General features: G+C 33.7%; 1 protein-coding gene across 2 annotated transcripts in view; it reads left to right on the forward strand.

Annotated features, from left to right (window-relative positions):
• LOC130013069 (uncharacterized) overlaps nucleotides 1-13,267 on the forward strand; it is a 29,927-nt gene extending 16,660 nt beyond the window's left edge. For both annotated transcript variants that reach the window (XM_056101529.1, XM_056101530.1), the window contains exons 7-8: nucleotides 10,053-10,436; nucleotides 11,787-13,267. In XM_056101529.1, coding sequence (XP_055957504.1) covers nucleotides 10,053-10,436; nucleotides 11,787-12,160 — 758 coding nt within the window. In that variant the 3' untranslated portion in view covers nucleotides 12,161-13,267. The remainder of the gene's footprint in view (nucleotides 1-10,052; nucleotides 10,437-11,786) is intronic.
• The last annotated feature ends 1,430 nt before the right edge of the window (nucleotides 13,268-14,697 follow it).

The raw sequence follows: 14,697 nt of genomic DNA on the forward strand, positions 1-14,697 counted from the left end.
CCTCTGTGGTCTCATATTATCTGACAACTATCATATTCACGGTTATAGTGAATCGCCAAGTTATGGTAGTACGTGGATCATTGGGCGACAAAACAGGTGGAATTGACGGGCAGATCTCGAGATTCTGTCCCATTGACTGTCAATTCTGATCCTCTCGTTCACAATAATTTGCTCCTAGCAATTATCTCAAAAGCCGGGATATTGACTGAAATTTTCCAAATTGTCTCCCCGTCGTTTTACTCAGTGTTAAAGCCACTGCTCACAGGATTCACAAAATATTAGTAACTAGTAACAAAATCTATGAAAATCATAATATGACATGAACTTAATGTCAACTTTGATTAAATTGCTATCCTCTCGCTAGATAACGAGGGAGAACAGTCGTGCAATACAATCTATGTTCTACCGGGGCGCATTATGGATGGCGCCATATGTTTGGACCCCCACCACCCCACATTGCCAGCTTCTAGATCCGCTACTGACCTTACCTTGAGGTTCTATGAATGTATAACATTAAATGTAATGCAAACAATAACATTGTATACCCCAGCAAACAGAGAGTGGCGCTTATTTTAGCAAAAGTTGCTCCGTTAATGAAATGCACCTTAGAAATCATAGAGACGCCAGCATGCTTCATTCTATGAAGAACAAATTGGTAAATAATTTCTTGGACATCTATTTGCTTGTCTTGCTTCACTCATCTGACATCAGGTTATTGGGGGTAGGGATCCTAAAAGTTAAAACATGTACATACCAAAATATGCCAGTAAGTGATAAGTGCAGAGTTACAAATTTGGGTTCTTGTCAAGATGTTTTGGGGTAGGAGATTCCACGAAAATGGTATCAGGAACCATGTAACGCCACTGAGCATTTCTTCAAATAGAAGAATGACCCCAAAAACATACATTAATCTAGAGACCAAAATTGTTATTTTGTGATAAAACAGTGCAAAGTTATGTCCCTTTAAATGTTTGGATTCTGTGCAGCATGTTTCTGGGGTAAAGATATCACCGAAAATGGTTCAAGGTATCACCGGACATCTAGGAACATCATGCCATATATAAAGGTTTGACCCTAACAACCTAATGCATGGCGTCGGTTGTATGTGTTAATCTTAAAAATTGATGACTGTCTAAAAAAACTGAACTTTAGCCTTATAATTTTGGACTTTCCATCTATAAACCTTTTCTTGCATCCTTTGGTGGGTTGACCCCCTTGCTTCATAAATTGACTGGACTAATCGGTGAATAGCTCGAGTAACACAAATCAACCACCACCCATCACCAACATATGATTTTGTCGTTTGGCGTTGGGCATTGGATATAATGAAATTGTTACAATTGTGTATTAAATCCACATACTTTACATGGAAAGATGAAATATTTGAACAAATCCATGGGTTACCAATGGGGTCACCAATAAGTCCGGTTATCACTGAAATCTATATGACAGCCTTCGAAGAAAATGCCCTAATAACATCCCCAATCCAACCTAGCATTTGACTTAGAAAAGTGGACGATGTGTTGGCTGTAATGAAGGAAGAGGAAAACCACCAACTACTACTCCACCACCTCAACTCCATACATCCAAGAATACAATTTACAGTTGAAGAAGAAAATAATAAACAGCTACCCTTTTTAGATATCCTAATTGACAGAAATGATGATAAAGTAACGACAAGAGTGTATAGAAAACCGACGCATACAGATCAATATATTAACTTCGCATCTGCCCACCCAACAACAACCAAGGCGGGAATAGTGTCAATATTAACCAGAAGGGCTCATAATATTTGCACCGATGATAAAATTGAAGAAGAAATTAAACACATCACTGAAACCCTAACCCAATACAACAACTACCCATTAGAATTTGTGAAAAAAGTTATTAGCAGTACAACGGAAAAACTGAATAAAGTCCCCGACGTGACTGGTAAAGAAAAAGCCCCTATCCATATCAACATTCCATTTATAGGCCCAAGAAGTCATAAGATTAAAAGATTACTGACCAGATTGCAAAAAGATGTAACATTTAGTGGAGGAGTACCATTAAAATCACTGATCAACGCCAATGGGAGAACAAAAATACCAAATGTGGACCCGAAAGGCATAGTGTACCAGATCCTATGCAGTTGCAAATCCATGTACATAGGGGAAACGTGCCGCCCGTTATCAGTGAGACTTAAAGAACATAAAGCAGCAACTAGACGTCTGGAACCCAATAAATCTGCAGTAGCCGAACACATCATAGAAAATCCTACCCATAACATAGAATGGGATAAAACTAAGAACATTAAAGTATGGAAAAAGAGAGTTTTGTGGGAAGCCTTAGAAATACGAAGACATAAACCTAAAATGAATAAAGATAATGGTCGAGCAATATCGAATGCATGGAATGACTTATTAATATAATGCAGGAAGATTGGGACCCACCCTCACAAATAGTCAATAGTTAACAATATATTTCATTATTAATAGTTACATAGTTAAAAAATGCTAAATGATTAAATAAAGGTTGTTATTGTAGTTTAAACATAGGGAAATGGTTTGAATATTAAGTTATAAAATTATGATCATAAGGAAGGAGGAGAGAGTAATCACCCTTATTGATTATGCTTATACACATTAGTTAAATTACCATATCATTAAAAGACATAATCAAAGACACTAATAATTTATTGATGTTTTGATAGTAAGGGGTATTGACAGTATGATTATTAAGCCATGGTGGTGGCTTCAGTCCCCGTTGTATCTGGTAATAAGAGAGATCGTGAAGTCAGTTCAGTTCAGTTCAGTTCTTTATTCCTTGGGCTAACTGCCCATCAGATACAGTACAATATACAGAACATATATACATGCAAATGTGAAATTATTTACAAGGTTGTTATTTTCGGGAGAGAAGACAATTTCATTTTTTTACAAGTATTTAAGATGTCAATTTATATCGTTAGATTTTGGAGAGATTTATTTCTCAATTCAAAAGCTATTGATAGATATTTTCCTAGGTTTGTCAATTCCTTAATATTATGTACAGTCAGAAGTTGAATAAATTTATATACACTTGGATTAATTCTATAATATGGCTTAATATAATTGAAACGAATATCTTTATATTTTTTACATATTAATACAAAATGGTACTCATCTTCAATATCATCATTATCGCAAAATTTACAAAACCTTTTATTTTTAGCAACACTGTTGTATCTACCGGTTTCTATAAATAAGTTATGGGCAGATAAACGGATTTTTGAAATACAATTAGCATATTTATATGGTATGGATTTGGACAAATAATATTGCAAGTTAAAATTTGAAATGTAATGCTGATAAAAGAAACCCTTTGATGAATTACAAATATGTTCTATACATAATTGTTTAAAAATATCTAAAATTTTATGCTTAATGGATTTGAAATATGATGAGTTACAGAATTCTCTATTTTCCCAAATATAGCCTAGACCTATTTGAAATAATTCATTCCTTATATTTGTAATCCATTGACTTTTATTAGATACCTGGTCCTGTAAACAACATTTTAAAATCTTATTATCAGTATTTAGTAGTTTTGTCCAATATTTAAAAATTCTGAGTTTTCTCATTACATGTAAGGGGAATCGACCTAATTCAAAATTCTAGTATTCGCTTATAAAAATTTGATTGAACTTTCTCCACATTAGCGGCTTTATGAAATCCCCATATTTCTGCACCATATGATAAAATGCTTCCGACATAAGTATCAAATACTGACAATTTAGTTTCAATGTTAAAAAAGTTATCATTACATACTCATAATACAGAGAATAAAGCTTTCCTGCCCTGATCAGCTACATGTTTCTGGGTTTTCAAAAATTTACCATTATAGTTTAAAATCAATCCTAAATAGTTAAAAGTGTCAACAATTTCTAATTCACAAAAAACACATACTTATGGAAAAACAGCTACTTATTTATTTGGGCGACGTTTCGAAGAGTATTCTCTCAACGTTATCAAGCTAATACAGTAATACAAGTTTTCTGTATATATTCATCTCATAATTCTTGTATTACTGTATTAGCTTGATAACATTGAGAGAATACTCTTCGAAACGTCGCCCAAATAAATAAATAGCTGTTTTTCCATAAGTATGTGTTTTTTGTGTATTGCTCTACCCAGTTACTAAATGCCTCTTAAAGATTAATTTCTAATTCATTACCATTATAAAACCATTTTTCATTTTCTGATAATTTCCCCCCATTTCTAAAAACAACAATTTTAGTTTTTTTCGTATTTACAGTGAGGTTCCATTTACAAGTATATTTACATAATGAGTCAAGCAACTGTTGTAAACCCTCGGGCGTTTCCGAAAACATTAAAAGAAAAAGGTTCATGGTATCGAATGGAATGGATGGACAATTTTCAGAGTACAAATGGTTTTCAATATCATTAATTTAAAATGAAAATAATATGGGACTTAAAATTTCGCCTTGAAATAGACCTGAATTACAATTTAAAAAGTTCGACAAATCACCATGTAGTTTAACACAACATTTTACCTGATCATATAGAGAACGTATCAATTTTAAAATGTTTCCTTTTATGCCTTCCTGAATTAGTTTATACTATAGATTTACTCGTGTGATTAAGTCAAAGGCTTTTGAATAGTCAACAAAACAGCAATAAAGGCGTTTTTTTATGTTTTAAAATTCGGTTGATCAACGTATTTAGAATAAAAATAGCATCTGTAGTTGATAAACCTTTTCTGAAACCAAACTGGGAATGAATAATACTACAATGTGATTTGTCATATTCTAATAATCTGTTGTTTAATATGCCAGTGAATAATTTGCTCAAGCAGCTAACAAGGGTAATTCCTCTATAATTGTCAGGGTTACTGGAATCGCCCTTTTTGAAAACAGGCACTATTACACCAATACACCAAGTAGCTGGGAAACAACCAGATTCTAAAATATTATTGAATAAAATGTTTAAAACGGGTACAAGTTGTTGTGAACAATAAATAAATACTTCATTAATAATTCCATCAATTCCACAAGATTTGTTCTTTTTTAAGTTCTTGATGGCTTTATAAATCTAGTGATAAGTAATTGGCCCATTAAGGCCAACATCAAGGTCATCCTTTACTTCGTTTTCAGAAAGTGTCTGATTATCAAATTGAGATAAGAATTCGTTTACATCATGATCAATATTATGTGTTATATTTAAATCCAAGTTACTAAAATGTTCATAGAAGTTATCTATAGTAACCGAAGGGTCCATCAAGTTCTTACTCTTCTTGAAAAGTTTATAAAACATGGCTGGGTTGTCTTTCCGTAGAAAATTAATACGATTGCCTTCTCGTGCCATATATCTGCGTTTAAGTTTAATTTGTAATTTTTTATATGAACATTTTGTGTACGATAAAATTAATCTATTTTCAAGAGATTTATTTTTATTAAAATTACTCAAGGCATTTTTGTAAAGTTTATAATGGGAAGTACAAATTTCATTGAACCAGGGTCGTACTTTAAGTTTATTACACCTAGTTTTATTTAAATAATATGTTGAACTTTCTATTTTATTTATACAGAAGGGTGATATTATTTCCATAAGGGTCCGGGAGAATTCGTCAACATTATTATCTATTGAAGTTTTCGACCGGTCATTTAGCGTACAACTATCAATTAAAACAGGCTGATATATGCTCAACTGATTTATTAGTTCACTACACCTATGATGATCCCATTTCTGAACAACTTTAGTTTTGAGTATAACACTATGACGATTAATACTACTAACGTCCGAGCTATTCAGATTGAAGTTCAGCTTGATACAAAGTGGTGAGTGGTCTGAAAACTCATTAAACTGACCAGATTCAAAACTTTGTATCAAATTAAATTGGTCATAGTGCATCAATGAATAATCGATTAAACTTGATCCTTTAACACTATTAAATGTATAAGAACCGTTCTTGTCAGACAAATATCTTCCGTTTATTATTCTTAAACCAGTTGCCTTACACATATTTAATAATTCTCTACCAAAACTATTTATAGTTTTATCCATGTTGTTTCTCAATTTCAAAACATGATAATTATCAGGGTTATAAACAATTATATTAGATAATAGCTCATCCGCTGTTTCATTTAGTTTATCATAGGCCACAAAATCATATTCAATAGATGTACGACTATTAAGATCACCAACAGTAATAATAGTATGTGAATTAGAAACTTTACTGATCTCTTCTTCTAGGCAAGAAAACAATTTAATGTCATTTCTCTCATAGAAAACACTGTTGGAAGGGGGGAAATAACATGCAAATATAGCAAGCGGGTTGTTTACTGGACTTGGGGATGATACATTTATAAGTACAATGCAGTCTAATATATTCATATGGATTTCACATGCAGATATAATTTTATTTCTAATAAATATAACAGTTCCCCCACCCCTCCCTTTGTCTCTAACATATTTGTACACTGTATAGTCCGTTAATTCTATCACATCATCTTCACTAATCCAGGCTTCAAACAAACACAAAATGTCATGTTCACAAACAATGTAGATGAAAGCTGGTTCCATGAGCTTTTTTCTCAGTCCTTTGCCTACATTCCAAGCTAATATAGAGAGTCCACTCCCCGAGATTACCCATGCCCGCATTGGAGATGTTTCCGAACTTGAACTGAAGTGTGCGTGGCGTTTCGCTGAAGGTCTACCGGAACTACTAGTAGCAGTACTTGTGTTTCTGTTGTTGGTTTCCCATGGTCTAATCGGATTATGAGTAAATGTGGCTTGTGGAGGATTTCGTACCGGTTCTTTATCATATCTGATTGAAGGTCTTTGGTCAAACTGTGTAGCATTGTGTTTAGTAATATCATAGAGTTGATTATTAACAAATAGTTTATCTCTTACCAATTTTACTTTCTGACCACTTATTCGCAAATTCTTCATTACAGGGTACAATTTCTTCCTTTCTTGTTCAACAATAGGGGGGAATTGTTCGTTTATTCCATAAGGTTTTCCCCTCAACATATTGGCACGACTCTTTACTAAGTCCACATCACCATAATACAAAAACTTCGCTTCAGTCCCCGTTGTATCTGGTAATAAGAGAGATCGTGAAGTCAGTTTCAAAAGGAACTGGTGTTGTTATAACCATTAATTAATGTTATGTTTTTATTGTCTTACTCAAAGACACTAATAATTTATTGATGTTTTGATAGTATGATTATTAAGCCTTGGTGGTGGCTTCAGTCCCCGTTTTACCTGTTAATAAGAGAGATCGTGAAGTCAGTTTCAAAGGGAAATGTTGTTGTTATAACCATTAATTAATTTTATGTTTTTATTGTCTTACTCATGAATGTACTATAAATGTAGGTTGTTATTCATTATTGATCATTGTTTGATAAAGATACCTGTAAGAGTATTGAAACGTTGCATGTAATAAACCAAGAAGTTGTAAATCCATAAAGTTGTGTTATTATGGATATTATACCTCTACTTCTAAATTTCATTTAAGGATAATATTTTATTCATTTAAAAAGATCATTTGTCATCTTAGCAACGGTACTTGACAACCGTTAACCTCTTGCGGTTGTTCAAAGCCATTGAAATCTCGCCCATCCGAGAGAGTGATTATAGGCATGACATGTGAATATGTCTAAATAATAATTTATCTAATATTTGAAACCAAAAGAAAGATCTGCAATAGGCAGATTTGGATCTTACATGATGCATCTTTTTATTGATAACTAGAGACCGGAACTATGCTTGAGACTATTTATTACCGGATAACATTTAACATCGTATACGGAGAACAGCCCGTTCGGCAAACAGAGTAACTGTCCTGGAAACGGGATGAAACCTAGAATGCTTTGTAAATGTACAAATCGGTATTTATAATAAAATGGTATCTTAGGAATTGACAATATATAGCAAGGTTACTAATAACAATTAAAGAGGAAAGATTAAAATATAAAAGAAATTACAGTAAAATAAAACAATAAGGTAGTAATTAAACTATGTGTCAGCTGTCAACCGTCTGTCATTAGGTAAGGAAAGATTTAAATATAAAAGAAATTACAGTAAAATAAAACAATAACGTTTAATTAATAACGAAGGATTAATAGCAACATAAATAATAGAAATGTTTAAATAAATGAATGAATGAACGAATGAAATATTCAAAGAATGAAATACAAACAATTCACTACTTTATCACCATTATAATTTACTTGCACATTATGACCCTTGTTTCACTTTGTTGAACCCTGTGAACGCTCTAACAATAATAGTTATAATGGGATCTGTATGAAATTCATATGCATTATTTAGATGAGTGACATCAAGAAGCCTATTGAATTTCAGCAATTTCCGTCAATTACGGCTAGGGTTATGGCTCGTTTGACTTTGTTGAACCCTGTGAACGCTCTAACGACAAAAGTTATCATCCGATTTGTATGGAATTTATATGCATTATTGAAATTAGTGAAACGAAGAAGCCTACACGCCCGCATGGAAATGTTGTCGTATATTGCCGTCGTCTGTCGGTCCGTCGTTCACACTTTCTTGTGAACACTCTACAGACTACATTTATGAGCTGATTGTTTTGAAATTTGACACATGTTATGTACATTAATAGGACGAAGAAGCCTATTTAATTTCAGTAATTTTCGTTGTGTCCCTTGTTTGAATTTATTGCACCTTGTGTACATTAATAGGACGAAGAAGCCTATTTAATTTCAGTAATTTTCGTTAATTTCGTTATGTCCCTTGTTTGAATTTATTGCACCTTGTGAACACTCTAACGACAAACATTATCATCCGATCTGTATGCGATGGATACGCATTATTTGAATTCGTGAAGGGAAGGCGCCTATTGAATTTCAGCAATTTCCGTTAATTACGTCTAGAAGTTTTGGCCTTTATTTCACTATGTAGACCCTTTGCACGCTCTGTTATCCATTAATCTGTATGAAAGCCATATATTTTATTTAGATTAGCGAAACGAAAGAACCTATTGAATTTCAGCAAGTTCGGTTAACTACGTCTAGAGTTATGGCCCTTGTTTGACTTTGTTGAACCCTTGAAACGAAGAAGTCTAGTGCAATTCAGCAATTTCCTTCGTTTGCTTCTAGATACATTTGTATCACTTTGTTGAACCCTGTGAACGTTCTCCGATCTGTGCATCATTTGAATAGTAAAACGAAGAAGTCTATTAAATTTTAGCAATTTCCGTCAATTGCTTTTAGAGTTATGGCCCTTGTTTTATTTATTGAGCACTGTGTGAAATTTATATACAATTTAGTTTGAATTTTGTGGCAATCGAACTTCCCGTCAAAATGGCTCTCCCTGTACGAAAATAGTGTAAAAGCTGACAATGTTTAGCTGTACTTTGGCAGTGCTACTTGGTCAATCATGTACATAGTACATGTTACATATTACAGAAATGATATAAATAGTATGACATGTTATATATTACAGAAATGAAATAATTTAAATGGGTTTTAATTTTCTACTTTTCTGCACCGCCCGGCTAATGAAATATGGAAGTATAACGTTACCAGAAATGTAAAGATAGTCACCGATTATCGAACAACGGGTAGCTTGCATTTCGATATTCGGCAATAACGACAATTAAAGGTCACCGGAAAAGGTTCATAATTCTTTTAAATAATGCAAGTAATAATGTCAACATATCCTTTCCATAAGTATGGATTTGGTTTTAGATTCACATCTGAATTACGAAAAACGAGCTACGTTGTTTATAGTTATTTATGAGCGATAGTTATATGTTCGTTATATGGTAAAATAAAGAATTAAAACACATGGATTCTATAAACATTACCACCTTTTTAACGAACAATTTTATTAATCCTACAAATCACTATTATCCGTTAGGAAATTCGCAAATATATTATTTTCAAGTTTATCGCTACCGGTGATAGTGATTTGCAATAGATATAGAAATAATTATCTTTTGTCTTTCTTTGACAATATGCGACGATCACTTTAAGGGATTGAAAACTGTAATGATTTAAACCATTAGTAATACCTTTCTCTCTTTTTCAGGTCAGTTTACAAGAGACATTGGTCGGCGTATTGATTGGGTAATGAGGGGTAGAATGAGAATTGAAGATTTACGTATTTGGATCAGAGCGACAAAATACTTGTTTGAACAATTCACGCCTGATTTAGATCTCATACAGGACACAATGTTTCATCACCATATTATAGATGAAACTGACAAACAACAAATTGAGAAAGAAAGAGTATGTAAAAGTGATAGACATGGTGCTATAAAACTTGTGGAAATACTTGGCTATCGCGGAAAAAATGTATTACCAAGAATAATTGCGGCTCTTGAGTCCATAAACCATGACGCAGCAACATATCTACAAGACAGGATAAATGGTTTAACAAAACGGAGATGGGGAATGGGCAGTTCATATACAGGTAATTTAATTAGACAGTGTGAGCAAGTTGAAGGGTTTGTTTTAACGTGATTATCGTTTTATCTCATTTGTTTGAAAGTGACCAGGAAAGCAGCAGTGACAACTAATCACACAATCACAGACACGTTTGGTCATTACCGACAAAAGATAGACATATTCCACAACCCTTGACGAATCCCGGACGACTTAGCTGCTGTGGGTGTGTATGTTTCGTTGTCTGGCAACCTGTCACATGGGCGGATCCAGGAATTTTTGCAGGAGGGGGTTTGCCAGGTTCCTGAGACATTGTATCTCCCCCCCCCCCTCCCACATGGTCTTTATCGTCATTTGGCGTATATACATACACATTGAGCTTTTTAAACAGAGAAATTCAACACCTCGTTTGACGTCAATTTTATTATGAATTAATTAATACAATGACATTGTGATTCAATTTCATGGATGCAAAGCATTAATGTGATATCACATAATGTCTATATCATTATCTCGTGCTTTGAGTGCCCATCCTGTCCCACATCTGACGATAAAGGATAAAGCACACGGCCGATAAACTTTTCTCATAAAAAGTGTTGATTTACAAAAAAATTTATGTAGCTGAGCAGGGGGGGGAGGGGGGGGTCGACCCCCCAAACCCTCCCCTCTGTTTCCGCTCCTGTGTCATGTTTCAAAATACATTTTTCAATGTTTCAAATCAGCTTCTTTACACCATGTATTGTGTACAGTGTACTTTACATTGTCGATAGTTTACAAAGTAGAATGTATACCTTATATGGTACGGTCATGACTTTTCAAACTGATTCAATGGAATCTGTTTCTCACCTATTCTCTATATCCATCCCTGGAGTCCTCTTTCTGGATATTCATATCCGTATATCGAAAAACGAATTGCTTTATGCGTATCGAAAAAACAAACAGTAAAAGTAGTTTTTATATCAATCCATTGCTCAGCCTTCTTTATACATGATTTCTCCTGTTAGTGTTACAGAATGGATTGAATATGAGCGATAGATATATATTCTGTATATGTTAAGATATAGACTTAAAACACATGGAATCTATAAACAGTCCTACCTTTTTAAGGAATAATTATATTAATCCTACAATCCACTATTATCAGTTGAATCTATAAACTTTTTAAGGAATGATTCTATTAATCCTACAATTCACTATTGTCAGTTGATAAATTGGCAAAGCAAAATAGTTGGACGTTAAACCCCAATTTATTTCATAAATTTGGCATGTATATTATTTTCAAGTTTATCACCGCCCATTCCATCGAGGGTACAGGAAACTGGGGAATATATGAGTGTAATGATTTAAACTAATAGCTACACCTGTCTGTCTGTTTCAGGTCACGTTATAGGTGGATTTATCCAGTATGATAAGGTACATAGGGGTAAAATGGAGCCTTGCCATTATTTAATTTGGAAGGATGAACACGAATACTTGGTGGAACAATTCACGCTGGATCTAGATCTCATAAAGGACACAATGTATCAACACCATATTATAGATGATAAAGACAAGCAACAAATTGAGAAAGAAGGAACGCATACAAGTGATGAAAATGGTGCTGAAAAACTTGTGGAAATACTTGGTCATCGTGGACAAAATGCTTTGCCCAGAATAATTGAAGCCCTTAAGACCATAAACCATGACGCATCAGAACATCTTCAAGCCAGGATAAATGGTTCAACAAAACGGAAGTGGGGGAATGTTGAATAGAACATTGCAGAGAAGTACATATCTTCAACCGAAACATTTTAGTTACTTGAGTAACAGCGAAATGAGTTATCGATACTTTGTCCCATTTTTTTCCAGGATAGCAGTCCTCCTGTAAAAAAAAACATAAAAAAATTAAACATTTTTAAAAAAAAAAAAAAAAAAAATATATCACTTCTCTGTAATTATATGGTGAATAATCCCATCATATTACAGGGATGACAGTTGTAATGAACAGTTACAGTGTAATAACTAATCCCATCACTATAACAGAGCAACGAGGTTATCTGTAGATATATATGTTGTGATAAAAAGTAAACATAAATGAATTTAGAGAAAAATAGACAAAAACAACCAAAAGAAGAAAAAGTATGTTTATATTGCAAGCCGGTGTATAGAATATAAAGATAACAAAAAAAGCTGTTTTATTTTTCATATATACATGCATATAATTAATATGACATAGAATTATTTTGTTGTCTTATTGCTTATTTTTGTTTTGTTTTGGTTATCTCCCTTTAATCGTATCCTCGTCACGATTTTGATCATGAAAAATGGAATGGTTTGAGTTATTTATTGAACATACATTATGCTAGAGTTAAGTCTGCATATTGCAGATCTTTCTATAATCGTACAATAGTGGTTTTTTTCTTGTTTTTTTTTTGTTGTTGTTGTTTTTGTTGTTTTTTGTTCTTTTTTTTTATTAAACATGCATTATGTAAGAGTCACATCGACTATTGCTGGCCTTTTGTATAAATTATTAATCAGACATTAACTAACTTACCAAGACCATAATCAACTCTCGATGGGATATTTAGTAGATTTAAATATGTTTTGTGGTTACCGTAAACTGGATAATCAAGACTTTGATTATTATCGTCACAATACTAGTAATGACAATCGATGCTATAATTGTATCGCCTATAGCTTGGCTCAGAGTGAAGTAATTTGACTAAAATTTTAAACATATTCTCTTTTCATTATCATTTTTTAAAATATTATAGCGAGAAATGCTAGCTATTTATCTAATCTTATGCCGCTTTAAATAATCATTTTTACATGTTATTTTGTACCCTCTTACATTTATATAATAAATATGACATAGAACTATTCTGTTGTTTTGTTCATTTTGTTTTGTTTGTGTTGGTATGGGATTGTATCCGACTTTATTTTAATTCAAATCCTAAGTAAGAGTTGTGGGTAAGTAAGGGCACAAGATGTTACAGCTTTGCTTCTCTATTTGGAAGCTTTAGATCATAAGGTCTGTCGTGGAGCCAAGTGATGTGGTTTAGGGTCCAGGCTTGTACATCGTGTCAATGAATGAGTAATGTCACCTGCCAACCCCTGTGTGTCTTCTCTTGGAAGGTCCCTCTACTAAATACCCATGTGTGCAAGCTTATGTACTTGTGCTTATGTTCTGTACTGTACTGTGCTCTCTCTCTCTCTCTGTGTGTGTGTGTGTGTCTCTCTCTCTCTGGGGGGAGGGGGGGCGAACGAACACGCTACTTGTTGTTTTTGAAAGGGTTAGCATACCCCGTCACCAGTCACTACTGTCATGGTGTTAGACAAAACACTGAACCGGATAAAACCGATATCCAACCACTACAACGTCATGGAAATCAAACTTGTCTAATGATGATGGGCATATGTCATGCATTGGGTTGTAAGAATCATTTTCGCAGGACAAGGGCTACGGCGAGGAATGTGGTGAGGGGTCTGTTAATGCTGTTTAAAGATTGAGAAAAATTTGTGGAATGGTACAAGAAAATACTTACACATTGCAATTTCAAATCATCCATAAGAATAACACAAACAACTTTTGTAACACTTTGGTCTTTGAGACAATTTTGGTTCTTTGCAAAATGGTTGCTTCACTTTGTCTATAGAGTCAAATCACATATACTTAATGAACGTAACTATATAGTTATACATATAAAAAAACAGTAATATTTTGGTTAAATCATAATCATTGTCAAAATATCCATCAAATTCTGGCTGTTAATTGACGTATGGTTGGTAGACCAAAATAGGTAATGTTTCGCATCTTAGTTGTGTGAAATAAAGAGGTTTATTCCATATATGGGATGGAAATTAACGTCAAGGTTATCTAAGACCTGCAGAAATTAGGGGGTAGAGCGAGTTGGATCAGAGCTTATTCAGAAATTCCTAGCAGCCATTATTAATATCATTGAGAACGAGGAACCTGCACAGCCATTACAGCTTAGCAATAAAGTTGTAAAACTATTTTATGCTGTAGTCCTGTTACGACCACGAAGAAAAACACACAACAAGAAAGAAGTCTTATAGTACTACAGTATTATATAGCAATGATAACAATAAAGACATGGAAATAAAATGTAATGAAATGATATGGGGTTTAACGTCCTACTGTTCTGCTCTGACTGGGCTAATGAAGACGGGCATACGCCGTCTAGACAGTGGCAGTGCGGTCTACTCTTATATTGAATTCCAACTGCCAAGGGATCTCTTACGTGCACGCTAATGTGTACTCGGAACCTCGGTTTTTCGACCTTTGCCAG

The sequence above is a fragment of the Patella vulgata genome, chromosome 6 (assembly GCF_932274485.2).
Source record: "Patella vulgata chromosome 6, xgPatVulg1.2, whole genome shotgun sequence".
NCBI lineage: Eukaryota > Metazoa > Mollusca > Gastropoda > Patellidae > Patella > Patella vulgata.